This window comes from Triplophysa rosa, linkage group LG11 (genome assembly GCF_024868665.1).
Source record: "Triplophysa rosa linkage group LG11, Trosa_1v2, whole genome shotgun sequence".
In the NCBI taxonomy this organism is placed as follows: domain Eukaryota; kingdom Metazoa; phylum Chordata; class Actinopteri; order Cypriniformes; family Nemacheilidae; genus Triplophysa; species Triplophysa rosa.
This window is the reverse complement of record NC_079900.1, coordinates 25,995,818-26,017,107: the sequence shown is the minus strand read 5'-3', so window position 1 is coordinate 26,017,107 and position 21,290 is coordinate 25,995,818. Positions and strand designations below refer to the sequence as shown.

The 21,290-nt window shown below is 44.1% G+C and overlaps 1 protein-coding gene across 3 annotated transcripts in view; it reads right to left on the bottom strand.

The window, feature by feature from the left end:
• Nucleotides 1–21,290, bottom strand: part of LOC130561538 (serine/threonine-protein kinase/endoribonuclease IRE1-like) — a 135,522-nt gene that overhangs the window by 86,370 nt on the left and 27,862 nt on the right. For 2 of the 3 annotated variants that reach the window (XM_057345948.1, XM_057345949.1), the window contains exons 2-5: nucleotides 17,280–17,400; nucleotides 6,825–6,858; nucleotides 2,059–2,131; nucleotides 1,593–1,665 (exon numbers count right to left, since the gene is read on the bottom strand). In XM_057345948.1, coding sequence (XP_057201931.1) covers nucleotides 1,593–1,665; nucleotides 2,059–2,131; nucleotides 6,825–6,858; nucleotides 17,280–17,400 — 301 coding nt within the window. The remainder of the gene's footprint in view (nucleotides 1–1,592; nucleotides 1,666–2,058; nucleotides 2,132–6,824; nucleotides 6,859–17,279; nucleotides 17,401–21,290) is intronic. The other variant, XM_057345950.1, reaches the window with a different exon arrangement.

Here is a 21,290-nt window from a genome sequence, read left to right as displayed (position 1 = left end):
ATGAAACTGAAAACATTAAAACAAAAATTTATAGCATCTTAGAAACATCTCTAAACTGCGGCCAATGCTTTCTGCTTAAGATGCAGAGACATTTATGCATGCATTTATGACCTCACAAATAGATTATTGTAATTGAATGTTGGATGGATCTCCTGCAAGACTTCTGAATAAACACCAGCTTGTTCAAAATGCAGCAGCAAAAGTGCTCACCAGATCAAATAAATTTGACCACATAAGCCCAATTCTAATATCTCTGCACTGGCTGCCTAGTAAGTTCTGAAATCCACTTCAATATCCTGCTAACAGAGGTGTAAAGTAACTAATTACAAATACTTTCGTTACAATACTTGAGTACATCTTTAATTTTTTCTACTTTCTTTAGTATAATAATTTGTGATACTTTTGAGTAGAATAAAAATAAAGGGTTACGCTTTGTATTAAGGTCCACAAATTCATCATTAACTACTTGATTATTAACATGCATATTGGTTGTATATTAGTATGTATAAAGCACATAGTAATGACTTATTTTGCATTGCCTTATTCTACATCCCTGAATCCTACCCAATACCTAAACCTAAAAACTACCCTATTAGCAGCAATTAGGAGTTTATTGAGGCAAAAGTCAAAGTTAATAGTTAGTTAATAGTGAGAATTGGTCCCTATTCTAAAGTGTGACCAAATAAAGTATTCAACTTCGTTACATTTATTTTTCACCAAAAGTAAAAAATAGACAAAAGTTGCCAACGGAGCAACACAACAAGCTGGCGTTTGACAGGCACTTTTCAAAACTACTGCTGTGCTGTGTAGCCCTGTACTTCAGGAAGTAACAGGTCTTATTTGGGGGCAAAACCAATCAAAACTTCCCGTTCAGCTGGAGGACGGGGCGCTTACTGTAAACCACGCTTTGACATTCAATTACTGGTGTTTTGAATTAACATCGCTAACGTTTCAGTATTTTAGTGTATGCAAGCTTTACTCATATTCTGATTGTAAATCGTGATTTAGGGCAGCTCTTGAAATGGGTCATACCATTGATATTACCAGAGCACTAAGTAGCTGAGGTAGATAGTGAACTAGGCTCAAAAAGAACAGTTTTTGCACTGACAGAGCAAAGACAATGTATAGTGTCTAACATGCAAACGCACAGTATTTTATATGGTAAAGAACAGTGCAGTTAAACCAAAATGTACAAGGCAAACTTTATACAAAGATGAAATAACCTCACCATGTTTGTGTTTTCCTTTTTTTGGCCAATAAATCACTCTCAAAATACAAAATGTGTATGGATGCAGACAGTGATTTTTATGGTATGATCATATCTGTGATAACAAACAAACACAATATCAGTTATCACAGTTGTCAATTTCACCGTTATTGTCATAACTGAGTACTAGTGCCACAGTGCGAAACACCAGAAATCTTCCCCCCAAAATCCCCCCAACAATGGATGAACGAACGCCATTGCCTGTAGGGTATTCCAAGTAGATTTCCAGATTCCAGTTTCAAAATGTCTATAATCTTAGTGAATAGCACACCTTTTCACAAACAACATGCCACATGAGTTGAGACACTTCAGTGAAGTAACCTACCCATGTATAAGATGCCATCAGAACTACGACATGGAGATGCCTGCACCAGCTCTGGTATGGTAAACGGCAGTTTCTGTAAAAACAATATATATATATATGTTTGTTTGTCAAAATAACAAACATGCATTTTTTTGTTTTAGTCATTCAATGTGGGCCCTGCTGTGGCTGGTTAAGTAAAGTCAGTGTTTCACTTCTACCATAATACATTGTTACTACCTACTACAGACCTGCAAACTAGGGAAGCGGTGAAAAAGGTGTCATGCGTGCAATATAAATCTCTGTAGGGGGGATTTGGGGACATGCTTTCTCATAAGATTTTGTTTTTGTTGTTTTTAACATGTAAACGAAGCATTTTGGCATACTCTGGCAAGGAAAAAAACAATATTTGTTTCAACAACAAAAATCAAATTCGCCATCTACCAAAGAGAAACAAACGAGAAGTACAAATGACCGCAGTTTGTCTCACCGTCAGTCCTTCATTATTTTTCCCTCCGAGAGAGTACAGACTGCCATCATTGGGGTCCGGGAGGAAAGCAGGCCTGTTAAAACATACAAGACATTCACCCACTTTGTTTAGGCTTTTAGCTGTTTGTCTTTGAAAGGACTAGTTCACTGAAAATTTTAAACTGTTATTTATATACTGTACAGTTGGGAAAATAATTATTTGATCCCCTGCTAATTTTGGAGGTTGGCTGCTTACAAAGAAATGAAGAGTCTATAATTTGCCACCGCATTGAGGGGCTGAGGGACAGGGCCATGTACCGTAAAATCTTGGACGAGAACCTCCTCCCGTCAACCAGAACACTGAAGACGGATCGTGGATGGGCCTTCAACATGACAAAACATATCGCCAAGACAACCAAGGAGTGGCTCAAGGAGAAGCACATTAAGTGTCCTAGCCAGTCTACAGAGCCTAGTCCTATAGAAAATCTGTGAAGGAGGCTAAAATGTCAAGTTGCTGAACAACAGCCAAGAAAGGAGTGGAGTGGACCAAAATGTCTCCTGACACGTGTGCAAACCTGGTGACCAGCTATAAGAAACGTCTTACCTCTGTGCTTGCCAACAAGGTTTTCTCAACCAAGTACAAAGTTATGTTTTGCTCGAGGATTAAATACTTATTTTACTCAATGAAATGCAAATCAATTTATAACATGAATGTTTTTTTCTGGATTTTATGGTTGATATTCTGTTTCTCTCAGTTAAAATAAATGTACCATAAAAAATATAGACCCTTCTTTGTAAGTGGGCTAACTTACAAAATCAGCAGGGGATCAAATAATTGTATTCCCCACTGTACGTACCCTCATGATATTTCAATATAATGCAGGTCTTTTCCACACAATTACAGGTCACAGGGACCACGTTTGTCAGGTTTGAAAGGCGAAATAATGCCCTAAAACAAAGAGACCCATATGGATTGTGCCCCGATTCTTCTGAAGTCGTAAAACAGCTGTGTGTGAGGAACAGTTACCACACAAAAATCTATTACCACTCCTACCACATCTCTCAAAAAAACGGTACTGACACATCATTATTCTGAACACCAAGACGAGAACAGGCGCCACTTGTAGGCGTACAGTCGCCTAGTGGCTGGGGCTCTTGCCCGAGTGATCGTGCTCACGACTGCGGGAGGCAGGTCACTCAGGATCTCCTCGTCCCGTCCAGGAGCCAGACGTGGAGGTTCCAGAGCTCTGGTCTCGGGTGCCAGACCGTGCCCTTCCCCTGAGAAAGAAATGTCCTTTACCACCCTGCTGTTGAGCAGCCATGTTGTCTGAGTGGAGCAGCACGTGCTTGCCCTGAATGAGAGGACCTCCTCAGGGCAAGCCAAGCTGCAGGCGGGGGCCCATCCAACTGCATGCCCGTTGCACACAGCACCCCAGCCGAGCAGGGAGGCATCTGTCGTCACCACGACGCGCCTCTAGACCTGCCCGATCAGGATTCCAGCCTGGAAAAAAGGACATGTCTGTCCAAGGGGCTAGGGTATGACAGCAGCGAGATGTGATGGGAATACGCCTTATGCCGTGTGCCACATTCTCCAGGGAACTCGACTCTGAAGCCAATGCTGAAGCAGTCTCATATGCATCAACCTGAGCGGCACGGCTGTTGTCGAGGACGCCATATGCCCCAGGAGCCTCTGAAAAAGTTTCAGTGGGACCGCCGACTGCTGCCTGACGAAGGTCAGACTCTGATAAAGTGCGTGCTCTGCGTAAAGGGCGCTGTCATAGTAACAGAGTCTAGTTCCAAACCGAGATAAGAGGTGCTCTGCGCAGTGGAGAGCTTGCTCTTGTCCCAGTTGACCTGTAGGCCCAATTGGTCGAGGTGCCGGAGCACAAGGTCCTTGTGCGTACACAACAGATCTCGCGAGTGAGCCAAGATGAGCCAGTCATCGAGATAGTTGAGAATACGCTCGCCCTCCTCCCTGAGGTGAGCGAGAGCAGCCTCCACGACCTTGGTAAAGGCACGGGAAGACAGGGCCAGACCGAAGGTAAACCAAAGACATGCCGCGGATGAATCGAGACATGAAGTATGCTTCCTTCAGGTCGATAGCCACGAACCAATCCTGATATCAGACATATGTCAGGATGCGCTTCTGCGTCAACATTCTGAACAGGAGCCTGTGAAGGGTGTGCCCCTTCAGAATACCCCGAAACTTTGGCGGGCACCTGGCGAACTGGAACGCGTAGCCGAGACAGATCGTCCTTACTAGCCACTACGACGGGCTGGGGAGCAGTGACCAGGCCGCAGACACCGCGACAGAGGAACTAGCTAGGAGATCTGCAACATCGCCCCCGTGGGGGGAGGTTCTGTGGCTGGCAGAACGGCTGTCTCGCCAGGGACAGAGCCCTGGGGAGGCGAGCAGGTCTGCTGACTTACCTGCCTTAAGTCTTCACTGCACGACGCACCATCGAGTGGAGAGTGCTGCGGGACTGCCATGACGCAACGTCGAGTTGAGGCTGCTGCATGCTGGAACACCCAGGGAGAAAGGAAGCTCTTTTAGAGACAGAGTGCGTGCCCTAAAAAGGTGATGTGGGACGTGGCAGGGCCATCCCAGTGTGGCTCTACAGCGGTGGTATGGCTGGAGCCACGCCCGATGTCCTGGTTCTCCCTGGGCTGTCACCATCAAGGCCGTTTCTTCTTGGTCGGCTGCCGACGGGGAGTCGATGCTCTCCTCCGCGATGACCTCCGTCCACGGGGGGGTCGCCTGAAAAGGGGGCGCTGGGGCAGGAGGTGCGGGGCTGCTGGGGAGCAGACACCAGGACGAATCCTCTGCACTGCATCGTAGAATCCAGCAGTACTCACAGAGATAATTCTCTCATGCATTAGCTTCGCGGGTTCCCAAGAACAAAAGGTGAATGAATGGGAATGCCATCTTCCTTTAATACCCGTATGTACGGGGCGGAGACTGGCATGCCATGCCATTCGCCAAGTTCATTGGCCTTTTAAAAGTACAATCAGAGATGATAGGTTCTCAAGTTCAAACCCCATTCTGTCGGTTCGACACAACGTCGAGAGACCGACAGAAAGGGAACTATTGTTTTGGATTACAAAACATAATATTACAAATTTAGAGCAATATGCTTGCATAAACTTGCCATTCATATCACTTGTGTGTTGAACAGCTTTAACTCTACACAACACTAACCTTAACTTGCCTTATACGCAACCGTTTAAGTGAATGACACGAGAAATGCGCTTTCATGTACTGCGCTTACTGATGCACAGAGAAGGTGAGAAAACGCGCGCTTGCTTTCATTTTATGATGGTGAAACTTTGCAGGTAATCCGCGGGTCACATGCATACAGAATCATGGTCTGTACGGATCACGGATAAACCACAATTGGATCATTTACACAAATTATTACAAAACATTTGAAGCATAATTATCAGCTATTTTCAAACGTGCGGCAGAATCGATACAGAGGCAGAGTATCAGGGCTCTAGACTGTGACCAAAATGCTCACAAATGCAATCGTTTTTTATAACATGCGAGATAACATTTCACAGGGTCGCACTGGTGTGAGTGCGTAAAATGAATTTTTGCCCCGCCAAAGATTTATTTTAACATTTAATGTGATTTATGAGTTGTGAATGACACGCTTGTGATAATTGCAGGAAAGAGCGAGTAGAGAGCTCCAAACTAAAGTGTGTGTTTGACTTCATTCGGTGCAGACTGAAAGGCATAAAAGCACTAGAGTGCTCCATATGCTTTTAAAACTCTCTCGCGGAACATTGATGTCATTTTCCGATCATTCTGCGCAGCGCGTATGAAGTCGAACACGTCGGTTTCTGAACTGTATCTCTCTCCTTTTCCTTATCTTGCCTTTTCTTCCCTGACAAGTGTTCCGCACATGCAGCTGACATAAAGGATCATAGGAATCCTATCCAATGAAGTTTTTTCCGTGTTAACTTCTATCTTTTGCGGTGTCCTAACAGTTGTGAAAAACAAACAGCGCGTCAATGTCCGCTAATGTCCGATTTGCGACATAATGACTCATTTGAACAGATTTATTTTGTTGAAACAACTCATATGTAAAACACTGAACTCACGTGACTCACTGTCTGAACCCATCAAGTCAGTCACTCAAAACACAAGCGTGCTTAGACCATTTAACAAGAGTAGTTAGTATGATTTAGTATTTCAAGTTTATTTATGACAATGTGTAGTAAAGTACATATATAATAATTTAGTTCTGAGTTACTTGAGTTTTGAGCTAGCTAATTTAATTTAATTTTATGTGGTAAACAAAGAAGGCCAGTGGCAAAATTACAGCTCTTTGCAAAGAGGGCAATAAAGGAGGATTGTGAAGAGTGACAGGTTATATTTATAGTGTCAGATCATTTCATAGCCAATATATAACTTGAATAAATGACAGAGTGACAAATTAGCAGAAAGATTCATCAACTGAGGTCATTTATGCAAGGTCATTATGATTACTATAAAAAAGGGTGCGACCAAATTGTAAAGTGCGACCCACTGAGAAAGTGGGTCGCACCAGAGCGACCAGTGGGGAAAATGAGTCTAGAGCCCCCTGTGTATCGATGCACGCATCGTCAGAAGCTCATGACGATGTAACGCCGTATCGATATTTGAACACAGCCCTGCATCACACATTTGATCAACAGGCTAAGATAACTGATATCATGAACATGAAGAATAGAACACACTCAGCATCTTTGCACAGTTCCTGTTTTAACTTCCTCACAAATTCCCACAGATAAAGGCACACTTACTCTGACACATGCGTCGGGACTTGTAGAACAGGATCTGCATTGGGAGGAGAAAATGTTTCATTTAAGAACGAGAAACACTAAATCACAGGCAAATAAAGACAAGTAAAAACAAAGCTCATGATGACTGAGCTCTCAAAAATTTACCAAACACAACAACATATTTTATAAGGACAGTTTCAGCATAAACACTGGGAAATTAAATATGCGTACATTATCAGTCAAACATTTTTAACCACAGTAAAACGGACATACTTTTTTTACCATACCATACCATTAGTCCCATGCATAAAGTGGAGAATTGTCTTGAAAACAAACTCAGTATTGATTGGAAAACCATCTTTTGTTGCTAAATAAAAAGCAGATTATTCTATATACTTATCTGTACGTAGATTGAAGTCAAACTCGCATTTCCCCATGAAACCATACATGACAACTCAACGTATAAATAATTATTACAAGCTTACAGTTCCCTTTCGAGAGAGGTCTCTCTACATTGCGTGAAATGCTAGGGGAATCCCCTTCTCCAAACTTTACTGAATCCTTATTGCACAACGCCAGTAAAATGAAAATTGTAACTGGCCAATGCCGGTCAAGACGCCGCCTGGACCGCATTCCCTCAGAATCTTTCTCCTTCACTCACCTTTGCATACTGTTGAGGATACGCCTTAGAGAAGAGGAATTCATCGGATCCTTCTGCTCATGTGTTCCGATTTTGCCGATTTTTCCGTATGCCGATTTGTACTTTATGTTGAGGGACCATCGACCTGCAGGACACACACTCACACTGCGTGCTCTGCCTGGGTCTGGCCCAGGGCTCTAGAGTGCGACCAATTTGGTCGCACATGCGACTTGATTTCTCAATGGTGCGACTAAGAAAAATCGGAGGTCGCACCAGTGCGACCAGCCGTTCGAGGGAGAAAAAAAGTCTCCGCGACTCTGAAAGTCTCCCTGTGATTCAACAACAGACACACATTAGGCCCATATCGTGGTCTAAACCAATCAGAGATAGTGAAGGGCGGACCCCCCTCTGATTGGCCGTGGTCCAGATTTTCCTGTACGTGTGTGTACCAGAGGTCGTGTTAACCGAAAATTCTCTGTCATTGACAAAAAATGTTTACCAGTGACGGAAAAATCTGAAGGCCGTCCGTCCGTCAGTTATTTTGACGGATTACAATGAGAGCAATTTGTAACTCCCCGTTTCCCTTCATTAGAGCGTGATATGCTCGCGAAGGGACGTGCGTGTTTTCACATGTCATTGTTACTGACTAGACATATGTGATGCGATCTGAGAAAACCCATCGGATGTCGCGCTGAGACGCGGGAAAGACAGTTCACCTATCAAAGTAAACTACATAACACGAAGAATGAAGGAGTATCAATGCACATTTCCCGCCAGTCCTGTGTAAACTACGGCATGCAAAGTTTTTTTCATACAATGTTTTCGTGAGATGGCGGAGCTCCCCGTCTGCAGCACCGGGAGTTATCGCTGCTCATGCGAGCCGGACCGCGATCGCAAAACATACAAGGGATGATCAAAAGTCCACACACTATGCACATGATAAACAAGGTAAAACTTGCTTCACTGCTTATTAGTTGTTGACCGTAATGTTTGCTAGTTTCCTCGTGTAGTGATAACGGCAGAGCTCTCGTTCTTTAAGTGTGCCCTGCACCATTTTCCTTACTTTCGTTTTATTCAAACGTTTTTTTACAGTATTTTTATAGACTTCAACACTAGGAAATGTTTTTTATTAAATTGTTATTAAGTCTTTTACCACTGTAAAGTGACTTTTACTTGTGATACTGGACTGTTGTGCTTTTATTTTCATCACTTAACTTTAAACCCGTTTTTCTCCAAATTCCGTTCCTGAAAATCCTAGCGCTTCAGCCGACCTCAGCCATAACTTTTGTTACATACATACAATGAGCAAAATAAAAACTGATTTGGAAAGGGCTTGGTATCAAAAACTGTAATATATAAATTTGCACCATGTGTTGGGTTTTCCCAGATCGAATCACATATGAACATAAACATTAAAACATGAAATATACAGATGAATATAAACAACAACGGCTTTATTGGGCATTCAGTTGTATTAAAATACAACAAGTTCCGAGACACAAGTACAGCGTGATGACGTCACGAACATACTAATTACCACCTAACGCCACCTTGCACCATAGTGACGGGTAATAATAGATTATGACGGATTTTTTACGAGCCTGTCAGTCAAAATGACGGACAATAAAAAAGTCTAGCGCAACCTCTGGTGTGTACGTGTGAAAATGCGTGTGCTGCAGTCAGACAGAGAGAGGTGAGGAGCCTATAGGCCCGTCAGTTAAACAGAGAGGGGAGGAGCCTATAGGCCCGTCAGTTAAACAGAGTGGATGTAGCGCGGATGATGAGAGAAGATGAAAAGAACGATTGACAACTTTTTCGTGAATAATGTTAAGTTAAGGCCTGATCCGTCCGAAAATCATAAGCAATGCTCTGACACGAAGCCATCAACCTCCCAGGTTATGTCAAGCCCTGGTCCATTTATCTTGAAATGTTTTAAGTTTCAGTTCAGTGAAGCACTTTAAGCACCAACACTTTTTCAGTAAGTTACCTTTCTTGTAGAATTGTGCTTCAAATAAAGAACTTTATGTTGACCAGATTGTTAGTTAATCATTTACAAGTCAATTTTGCCTATATGGACAGTGATTTTAAAAAATTTATTTGTTAAATTGCGGTGTTAAATGCGATGTGGTCGAAAATTTGGGTGCACCTAACTTTTGTGCTGGTGCACCTAAGAAAAAAAGGCGCACCAGTGCAACCAGTGCAAAAAGTTAGTCTAGAGCCCTGTGGCCCATGCAGAGGGGGGCTCTGAAGGCTTGGAGAGTCGCCGCCCTCAGAGATTTTGCTAGGCAGCGTCCCGCCCCTCCCCCCCGGGGAGATAGAGAGCCGGACCGCCGTCAGCGCTCTCGTTCCCCCTGGTCTCCAGTATTCTTCGCGGATGAGAGCCTCCGTCCCGCTGATGAAGCTGTGGAGGTGGTCCGGTTTGGCATGTCGGGAGATGAGGACGAGCTCATGTCATTGGCAGCTTCGGACAGGGATCTGTCGGAGTCAGAGGAGCTAGCGGTGTCAGAGAAGGAGCGGGCGGAGTGGGATGCCCCCCCGCGCTTCACAAGGAGCACGTCCGTGTCCTCACCAGGGCTGTACATGACCCCCTCGGGGGTCGGCGCGCACCCACGCCCCAGGATCGGACATTTTGTCCCTGGTGGATGGGGCGGAAGCCCGTGGCTATGCGTGCATTCCCCCCATCGAGCAGGCGTCATCTTCGTAAACTCTGCGGTCCGAGGCGGTGCTGCCGTCTAAGCCGTGCCGGATGACCGCCCACATAGCAGAGAAGGCATATTCCGCCTCTGGAGAGGCTGCCTCTGCACTACACATGGACATGGCGGTCCTCCAGGTCTTCCAGGCTCAGCTGCAGCGTTCTCTGGGCGGGGAAGAACCTAACCCGGATGACGTTAAGGATCTGCGCATGGCCACGGATTTCGCGCTTATGGCCACTAAGTGCACGGCCCAAGTCATCGGTCGCACTATGGGCGTCATGGTTGCGCTCCACCGTCACCTGTGGTTGACGGATCTCAAGAAGGCGAACAAGAGAGCCCTCCTGAATGCTCAATTGTCTCTCTCCGGTCTATTCGGGGATGCCGTGGATCATGCCGTGGTCATTCAGCGCTTCACGGAGGACTAGAAGCGTTCGCGTGCTATGAGCAAGGTACTCCCCAGATGCTCCGCTCAGCCGCCTTCACGTCACCAGTCGTCATCTGCACACTCAGCGCAGAAGCAGAGTGCCTGATCAATTCGCTGGGAGGAGGAGGGTGCTCAACGGGGGACCTCCGCAAAGAGTTCGAAGCCCTCGTCTGTCCCCTTAGCAGTTGCGGGAGACAAAGAGAGCGATTGTGTCGTGAATGTTCTTGTGTCAAATGTAATAAAAATGCAAACATTTTCACAATCAGAGTATTCTCCTCCTCTTATGAACGCAGCAAGCTCGCCGCCTCCATGCCGCTGCTGTCTCATTCTGTGCCAGGTTGGACGCATCCCCGGCCTCACAGCGATGCACCAATCCCCTCTTATGTCCTGTCTCATACTCTGGTTACCGCGAGTCAAAGCTCTTTTGGCAGAGCTCAGATCGGCGCTCATGCGCCGCAGCTGAGTCCGCTGATGGTGGCTTCTCCCACGCGCGGGATAACCCTGAGAGTGCAGAACGAGGCGTTGTGTCCCTTGCGCGTCTACAAGGAGGCATGGTAGTCCATCCCGGGTATCTCGCCCTGGGTGCTGAATATAATAGAGCACAGTTACTCGCTCCAGCGCAGACCATCAATGGCATCAATGGCATGGTCCTGTCCGTAGTCTCCCCGCAGAATATACCGGTGTTGAGACAGGAGATCGGCAACCTCCCCGCGAAGCAGTGTTAATTTTGACAGCAAATTTTGATTTAGTTTTAGTCATAGTCTTTTGACGAAAATGCAATTTAGTTTTAGTCACATTTTAGTCAACCCCATCATTTTAGTTTTAGTCTAGTTTTAGTCGACGAAATATGAAAAACATTTTAGTCGAATAAATATACATTATATTTAGTCTACTAAAATCTAAATGGTTTAAATCATTTACTTGGTGTAATTAAATGTTCCATACAAAGATTCAACTGTTTTGACATAATTTACTTCACCTTAAAATGAAATTAAACCAGGTCATTACCTTTATTTTTCAGAAAAGTTCAGTAACTAGATTTGCATTGTTGGAACACAGAATATTAGACCATGAACGACATGTTCCAGTTCATTCAATCCCATTTGACTCAATTGACTCGTTAAGTAGGGCGTATTCATTCAGTTCATTCAACCAATGAAACGCTCTGACAGGGCTCACACTCAAAGGCTATTGGCTCATGGCATGCCTCTTTGAAGAAAGAGCTGCACTGTCTTTGCTTGATACAGCAATGAATGAGAAATAGCTTTCAAAAAGGCATTATATAAATTGTATTACATTTCTTTAGTTATGCAAACATGTTACATATTTGGTTGGAATGTACAGTTTGACTCACTTCATCACTTCTATAATCAGTAGAGGACAGCGCTGGTTTCTTTTTGCTGACTTTGTTGCATTTCACGTTATGCAGCAGCTCGTGTTAAGTTAACATAGGCATATAAAAACCTTTGAGCTGCCTTCGTAATGTTTTTCGGGGTGACTCGCCTGCAGTCGCGCTTCAAGTTTGCGGTGTTTTACCGGCGATCATGAAGGAAAATAAGACGCCTTGTAAACCGCGTGGAGACACAGAATACATGTGTGTGCTTCCCCTTCTCACAGAGACTTCTCTCTACCGTTTATATGAGATAAGCACATGCGCGCAAACGTCCGCCAGGTGGAACAAGAATATTTTCGTCTCGTTTTTATTAGTTGACGAAAATGTCAGTATATTTTTATTACAGTTTTCGTTATCATGCATTCATTTTTATTTAGTTATCGTCTCGTTTTCGTCAGTGAAAATATGTCGTTAACAAATACTTTTCGTCATAGTTTTCATCAACGAAATTAACACTGCCGCGAAGCAAGCGATAGATGTAGTCTCCCCAAACGAGAGAGAGCGGCTTCAACAGCTGCCATTTTGTCGTTCCAAAGAGAGATGGAACTTTCCGGCAGATTCTAGACCTGAGACCCATCAATCGTGCGCTGTACAAATGCGCTTTCAGAATGACGACGATAAAACAGATCCTCATGCAGATTCGCCCCGGGGACTGGTTTATTTCAGTGGATCTGAAAGATGCATACTTTCATGTTCAGATAGCCCCTCGCCACAGGCGCTTCCTTTGCATTCGAGGGAACCGCGTACCAATTCACGGTGCTCCCCTTCGGGCTGGCGTTATCTCCGCGCACACTTACAAAGATAGTGGATGCGGCTTTATCCCCTCTGAGAGCGAGCGGTATGCGCATTCTGAATAATTTGGATGATTGGCTGGTTTTAGCCCACTCGCAAGAGATGTTCAAAGCCCATGCATGCAGGCTCCTTTCGCACATGGAAACCTTGGGACTGTGTGTGAACAGACAGAAGAGCGTGCTTCTCCCCAGCCGGTTGATCGTGTATTTGGGAGTGTGCTTAAACTTGATCACCATGCGCGCTCACCTGAGCCCAGAGCGCGTGAAGTATCATGTCACCCTTGAGCCTTTTCAGTCTGGGACACCCTATCAGGCTAAAAGTGTTTCAGAGGCTTTTGGGGCTGATGGCATCAGCAACCGCAGCGTGCCACCTCGGTCTGTTGTTCATGCATCCCCTCCAGCTTTGGCTGAGGTCCCGCTTACCGAGAAACGCTTGGTTAGCGGGGCATGCGAGAGTCGCGGTAAAGCACAGGTGTCTAAACGCCCTGAAACTGTGGCGCAGACCCGACATGTATCGCCGCGGCGTCCAGTTGAGTCCGATCACTGGGCAGAAAGTGATTACGACAGACGCATCTCTGACGGGATGGGGTGCCCTGTGCGACGGCGCCCCGGCCACTTAAGAGTTGAAAGTGGTTTTCTTGGCCCTGAAGTGCTTTCTCCTGCAGATCGAGTCGCAACATGTACTGATACGTATGGACAACATGTCGGTAGTGTCCTACATAAATCAACAGGGTGGCGTTCGTTCGAGAGCCCTCTTAAAGCAGGCGGTGCTTCTCCTCCTTTGGGCCGATCGTCACCTGCGCTCCATGTGCCCGGTCAGATGAACTGTGGAGCGGACATGCTGTCAAGGGATGGCCCCCCTCACTGGGAAGGGAGGTTGAACCCTCAAGTCAGTGAGCTTGACCTGGGATCGGTTCGGGAAAGCGGATGTCGATCTTTTTGCGACGGAGAAGAATACGCACTACCCTCTGTTCTTCTCCCTCTCGAGCTCCCCGCTGGGGGGGACGCGCTCACGAGACCATGGCCGAGAGCCAGCCTTTATGCGTTTCCACTAGTGAAGATTTTACCGTTGGTGCTATGCAAAATCAGGACAGAAAAAGCTTCTGTGATGCTGATCGCCCCGAAATGGACAAATCAGCCATGGTTTCCCGACCTAATGGAGTTGCTGGCAGCACCTCCGTGGCCGATTCTGCTGAGGAGGGATCTGCTGACCCAAGCGAGTGGCACAATCTGGCACCCCAACCCCGAGCTGTGGCGTCTGCACGTGTGGCGGGTTCACAGGGACAGGGAGCCCTTGGGAGTTTAGAGAGTCGTGCTTGGATACAATATCGAGCGCAATATCCCTGCCTGCTTTCTCCCCAGAGCTGCCAGTCTCGCAGGATTATGATCAGCGCGCACTGTGCCCGGTGCGGGCTTTGAGGATTTACATTGAGCGGTCTGCCTCGTTTAGACAGTCTGACCAGCTGTTCGCTTGCTACGGCGGACCAGCTAAGGGATGTCCCGTTTCAAGGCAGAGGTTGTCTCATTGGATAACAGACGCGATAGCGTTGGCATACGCCAGTCAGGGCGAGGACTGCCCAATCGATCTTAGGGCCCACTCTACTAGAGCTGTGGCCTCTTCATGGGCTTGGTCGAGAGGGGTGTCTGTTCAGGACAGGGGGCTGGTCTTCGCAGAATACCTTTGCCAGATTTTACAGACTGGATGTGTCCTCTCTAGTGGCACAAGTGCTGACTGTTGCGGCGCCCCCCACAACTACAGTACCTGTAGCGACTAGCGGCTTAACTATGCTGCTCTCAGCTAGGTCGTTTAGGTAGTGGGGGGGAGGTGTAGCGTCTGCGCCGATAAACTTGTGAAGCAATGTGTTCCAAGTTCCCTCAGACAACATTTTCTGCATCGCTTGGATCAGTGATGAATTGCGACTTGGGATGGTGATGCGGAGTGAACGGTTTTTGTTTTCACCCCATTCAATTCACCTCGTCGAGTTACTAGGTCTCCTAATTTTCGCCGGCGGGGGGAAAACCTGCATGCCGGTAGTTTATTATTAGCAGGTGCCCGGCTACACCGTGCGCTGCCATCTATTGCCCTTAACAATTTCACTTTGCTGTATGAACTGCCGCCCTGAGCCTAGCGCGGCAACACAGCTCAGCTCGCATTAAATCTGAGTGGGTATGCAAATTTTTGCCAAAGTTTAGGACCGTTCGGATTGGTTCCTGCTTGTGCGGCATGCAATGGGCTTAATACTCGTGCTTGCGGCTACAGAGACTCCCATTATAAAAAGTCCAGATGGATATCTTTGCAAAACAGTGTCGTAGAGATAAGGGGGTGGCCTCATTTGGCTCAGGCAACCAATCAGTATCCCTGAAACTTCATTAAGCTACGAAGCCACGCCCATAGCAACAAAACATGTTAACTTAGCAACCATTTAACAAGACCTATAACTCTATATCAGAACATTGTAGAGACATGGGGGTTGGTTTGTTTCACTTGGGACTTGAAGCATCATCAATTGGTTTCTACTAAGCCACGCCCATAGCAACCAAACAGGTTAGCCTAGCAACCATTTAGCAATACCTATATCTCTTCATCAGAACATCTTAGATACACTGGAGTTGGTTCGTTTCACTCATAGCTTAGAGCATCATCAATTGTCATTTTCTAAGCCACGCCCATAGCAACCAAACAGGTTAGCCTAGCAACCATTTAGCAAAACCTATATCTATGCATCAGAACATCGTAGAGACACGGGAGTTGGTTCGTTTCACTCATAGCTTAGAGCATCATCAATTGGCATATACCAAGCCACGCCCATAGCAACCAAACAGGTTAGCCTAGCAACTGTTTAACAAAACCTATATCTCTGCATAAGAACATCGTAGAGACACGGGAGTTGGTTCGTTTCACTCATAGCTTAGAGCATCATCAATGGTATATACCAAGCCACGCCCATAGCACCCAAACAGATTAGCCTAGCAACCGTTTAGCAAAACCTATATCTCTGCATCAGAACATCGTAGAGACACGTGAGTTGGTTCGTTTCACTCATAGTGCTGCATCGTCATGAAAGTTTATTCAATTTCTGTATGGAAACGGTTTCTTTGTATACAGTTAAAACAAAAAATAAGCATTTATTTTGTGAATGGTTATGGTGGTAGGCTATAACTAAGGTTAAATTGACGGTAACAAAATGATTAATTATAACTTAACCCTAAAAGTTAAGTAAAACGGCGAAAAAAAGTATCACATTATGCATCGAACAGTTTAAAGTTTGAAAGTATCCCTCTGGATGATTTTATCTATTCAGGTAGCCCTCTCTTACAAAAAGGTTGGAGACCCCTGGTCTAACCCCTGTCTATTTGAGTGTTTGTGACTTGAGGTGACACGAATGACAACAAAAGTTCAGACAGCAAGCATCTCCCATCATGTGCCGGGTCAAGAATAAATTGTTGGTTGATGCCAGCCGTACAGCCTCAACCTCAATTAAACCAAATGGTGGGAAAGAGTGAGTGAGTGGGTGAGTATATTTCAACACCTGACCACATTGACAGCATGCCAGGTCAGACTACACTGGGGCACTGACCCCTGTGGGCATGTACTGCCACGGCTGTAACGCACACAGCAGGCCTGTAGCTCCAGCATGCATGACCCGCTTAACCTGTGCATCAGGATTCTCAGAGATGCAGCAGGTGGATAAAATTGACGTACTATGGCCTTGTGAATATTGAGAAATAAGGGCAGCAGGTGGCCATGGTGCCACCTGCCAATGAAAGAAGATTAATGCATGTTAAATACAGCAGGAGTTAAGGTTATTTTAACATGCATTGAAATCTGTTTGGAGAGACAGCTCAACCCGAAATGTGGTGACATGCCTGATCTTGACAATATGTTGTTTGTGAACTGCAGTTGCTGGGTTAATAATTACAGATACTGCACTTCGGCTATCATGCTGGGAAAAACAACACATTTTGACATAAAAGCAGAAACAAATTTTTTTTTTCCAGGTAAGTAGATATGACAGGCAGTTGTGCACAAGCTTGGTTTGACATCCTGTGTCCTGTTTGTAAACCTGACTTTAGATGAGGGCACCCTTACTCGTTGCATGAAATAATATGCTGCCCAGCCCGGTACTAATGGTACCAAATGAAAACATTTCATAAACGTGGTGTTGCTTATCAACCACTTTTTAAAGGCAGCCTACTTGATCCCTGCAGCCTACTTGATCCCTACAGCCCATCTGTCATATCCAGGTATTTTCCCCTACCTAATTAAGTATGTTTTAACTATGGTAAAACTGAGAACGATTCCAATGCAGACAGAGCTCTGCTCTCCAGGTACTTCGATGCCATAAGCCGATCGGTCTGCGCATCACCTCATAAAAAGCAAAAAGATAATATGACACTCCATAATACTCCCGGCCACAATACAGGTGGTGTTCCCTTTCACACTTTCACATGATGCTGGCCATTCACAGTGCATTACACACTTGATACCTCAAGCTCCAAGCCCATGAGAAACATCTTTCAGTTTCCATCTGTACCTTCTTTCAGGGTCCATTTGATGGATCCAGATCTCCTGCTGACTGCGTGGAGATTCCCATCCAGTGTGGACACAAACAGCAGACTCTCTGGGACTGACACGGTGCTGCTGCTGCAAAAACCCTGTGAAAACACAGTGACAAATTGCTTTACAAAAAAACATGCAATGCAAAGACATTGCAGCTGATAAAGAAAGCTTACACAAACAAACAATACACAAAATGCCAGCAGGTTATTATAATTGCTGCTTTAATCCTACAAGATCTACAACGCATGAGCACAGCTCACATCAAATCACAACAACTCAACTCAACTTTATTTATATAGCGCTTTTTACAATTTTCATTGTTACAAAGCAGCTGTACATAAGACATATTGACTATAAGCAAAACAATTAAAGTTGTACCTGTAAAAACAAGAAAAAGGTGAAAACACAGAAGACAGACATACACACATACAAAACACTCCACACACACAATATGCACACGTACTAACACACATAGACATAGACACACACACACGGACGCGCACACACACGCACACACACACACACACGCACAGTGAGAGCACACATTTAAGATAAAGGAGAGAGAAGAACAGGTCAAATATAACAGACAATAAATTCCTATATGCAATATTAATTAAGCAAAACTTTAAAATTCTAATTCTAAAGCAGCCCCCCGGTCAGGCAAATAGTGCAAAAGAACAGTATGCAAACGGTGGAAAGGAACCCAAAACTCTAATCGAGAAAAAAAACCTCAGGAGAACCCAGGCCCAACCAGGGGATTCCAGTTCCCCTCTGGCAAAAGCTGCTGCCTCTGCACAAGCTCCACTGAGCTTGCACAACAAGGCTAAATAAAAATAAATAAACTTACTAATAAGGTAAATTATAGTTTTAAGATTATCATTAATAATCTAATAGCATTTGAAATTTTGTGGTGAAGACGTGTCAGGTGACTGCGTCCTTCTTTATCCAGCTCTATCATCTCAGCTCTTGTCAGGTCGCCGCTTCCCATTCTCCGCTCTACCATCAGGTCTGGGCATGATCTGCATCCTGCTCGCTGTGGTAACCTTGGAACAATGAGACAAGACTGGCTGAGAGTAGAGTACTGTTCTGCACTCTTTGATGCAACAAGCACATCAGTTGTGTTTTTGGTTCCGGTTGATCTAACTAATGCAGCCTAAACCCTCTGAAGATTTATATTATGGAAGAGTAGTGTATGCAAGATTAAAAAGATGCGTCTTTAGTCTAGATTTAAACTGACAGAGTGTGTCTGCCTCCTGGACAGTGCAGGGAAGACTATTCCAAAGTTTAGGCGCTAGATAGGATAAGGATCTACCACCTGCACTTGATTTTGAAATTCTAGGTATTACCAACTGACAGGACGCCTGAGAGCGTAATGCACGTGAAGGACTGTAATACAAAAGGAGTTCATTCAAGTACTGAGGAGCTAAACCATGTAAGGCTTTATAGGTAATAAGCAAGATTTTAAAGTTAACGCGATGCTTTATAGGTAACCAGTGCAAGGTTGACAGAACCGGGCTAATATGTTCATACTTTTTTGTACGTGTAAGAACTCGAGCTGCCGCGTTTTGGACCAGTTGGAGTTTTTGTAATAAGCCTGCAGGGCAACCACCTAACAGTGCATTACAGTAATCTAGTCTTGATGTCATGAATGCATGAATTAACTTCTCTGCATCTGACATTGACAGCATATGACGTAGATTAGATATATTCTTAAAATGGAAACACGCAATTTTACAGGTGTTGGCGACGTGGCTCTCAAATGACAGATTACTATCGAATAGAATGCCAAGATTCTTTGCTGACGACTAGGGTTTTATGGAACATCCGTCAATAGTTAAGCAGTATTCTTGGTTGTTAGGTATAGCAGTTTTCGGTACAACAAGTAACACTTCTGTTTTGTCCGAGTTCAGTAATAAAAAGTTGTTACTCTAATAATTCCATTATTCGATGGAACTGCTGTTTCATGAGGCTTCAAGGAAATATAAAGTTGAGTATCATCAGCATAACAGTGAAAGCTAACTCTGTGTCGCTTTATTATATCTCCTAGAGGTAGCATGTATAATGCGAAGAGCAGAGGCCCTAAGACTGAGCCCTGTGGTACACCGTACTGGATTTGCGTGACACCTCATTGTTTATTGCTACAAATTGAAAACTGTCGGATAAATAAGATTTAAACCATTTCAAAGCTATTCCTTTAATGCCGACGTAATTTTCGAGTCCATGTAGGAGTGTGCTGTGGTCAATGGTGGAGAACTTTAGATATGAAAGTTACACAGACATAATAGTCTTCACAACAGTAAAGAAAGTGTCTGTCTTAAAGTAATAGTTCACCTAAACATGACAATTCTGTCATCATTTACTCATCCTCTTGTCATTTCAAACCTGTATGACTTTCTTCTGCAGAGCACAAAATATGAGATTTTGAAGAATGTTGCTGGCACCTGTTCACTTGCATTGGTTTTGTGTCTATCCAATAGAAGTGAATGAGTGCAGACGCTGTCCGGTTAGCAACTTTCTTCAAATTATCTTCTTTTTTTTCTGCAGTCATACAGGTTTGAAATAACAAGAGGGTGAGTAGATGACAGAATTTTCATTTTTCAGAGGTTTACACCCACTTGACTATACATGAATCGTGCTGCCTTCATGAGCATCACTGAATGTTTCTATCTATCTATTGCAATAGTTGTGTATAAGTCTCTTGATTGTCCTCAATCATACAGTAGTTACAAGCTAAGATTCTGATGGACCTAGATAATTTTTCTGAAGATCAGAGAACAGTTTAATGACTCAGGACAAACAAGAAACCCTTAAACAACTGTGACAAAACATTGATTGTCATTGATTTTTCAGGTAACATCATACAGTATTAAGAATCAGAGGATGTAAAATTTTGACCTGGGCTATTTTTAGAAATTTGTTATTATTCTTTGGTGTGAACTTTATGTTAACATTTCTTTCATGAAATAACTTCAGGGCAGGACTAAATTAAAAAAACCTTGATTTTCAAAACCCCTCTTATTTTTCCCAAATTTTAAGCATTTTCCAGATTCTGCAAGGAAATGGTAAACTTTTAACCTCAACTGTAAATCCTAAAACATGAACAAATGAATGGGGCTGAGATAGCAAATAATTCAGTCATAAATCTCCATCACTTCTCCCTCATTTACGGCTTTCCACTCATCTTATATTTGAGGATATTTTACATATTTGAGGCTTTTGCGTGTCAATAAAAAAAAAATTATGTCGCTGTATAAGCTTCCCCGTGGGCAGAGCAATACACGTGAATTTGTTTACTAAACTGATGGAACCGGCAAATGCAGAAACGTCGCTTGGAAACCATGTCACACTCTTCCCCAGGCAGAGGATGGGCGGGGCTGTGTGTATCAACCGAACACAGCACACTGAAATAATTTTAGAGACATTATTTTAAGGGTCGAAAAACTGTTGCTTTCTCATTGAACCCATTTTGACATTGAGGACAGCATTGTATGTTTCTAGATTTTAATTACTTTTATTTAAAGTTAGATAAAAAATATGAGCACACACGTTTAAGTTTATTCTACTTAAAGTATAGCACTTTATTTTAAGTGCGTGTACTGTGTTTTTTTACTTGAATGCAATAAATGTTTTGGTTAAAAAAACAAGAATCATGTGAGAGAATAGTGATTCAGATTTTAGCAAGAATCGTGCAGCCCTACAAATGAAATCAACACGTAAAACTTTGTGTCTTTATTCTCACAATCAGTACCGGTCTCCACAGTCTCTTGCATCTGCGTGGGACGCATCACACTTGTCTTATTTACACTCGCTCGACTGAATGCAATGTGCACAGTGAAAATATGCTGTTTGTGAAGATCTGCATTTATTATATAATTTTTTATTCAGTTCCATCTATAGCATAATGTTAACTGCTTGAGCGCATGACTTCGCGTTTCTTCTTTGTATGCGCAAGAATATGTTATTTCCCCCGCCATTGTACTTACAA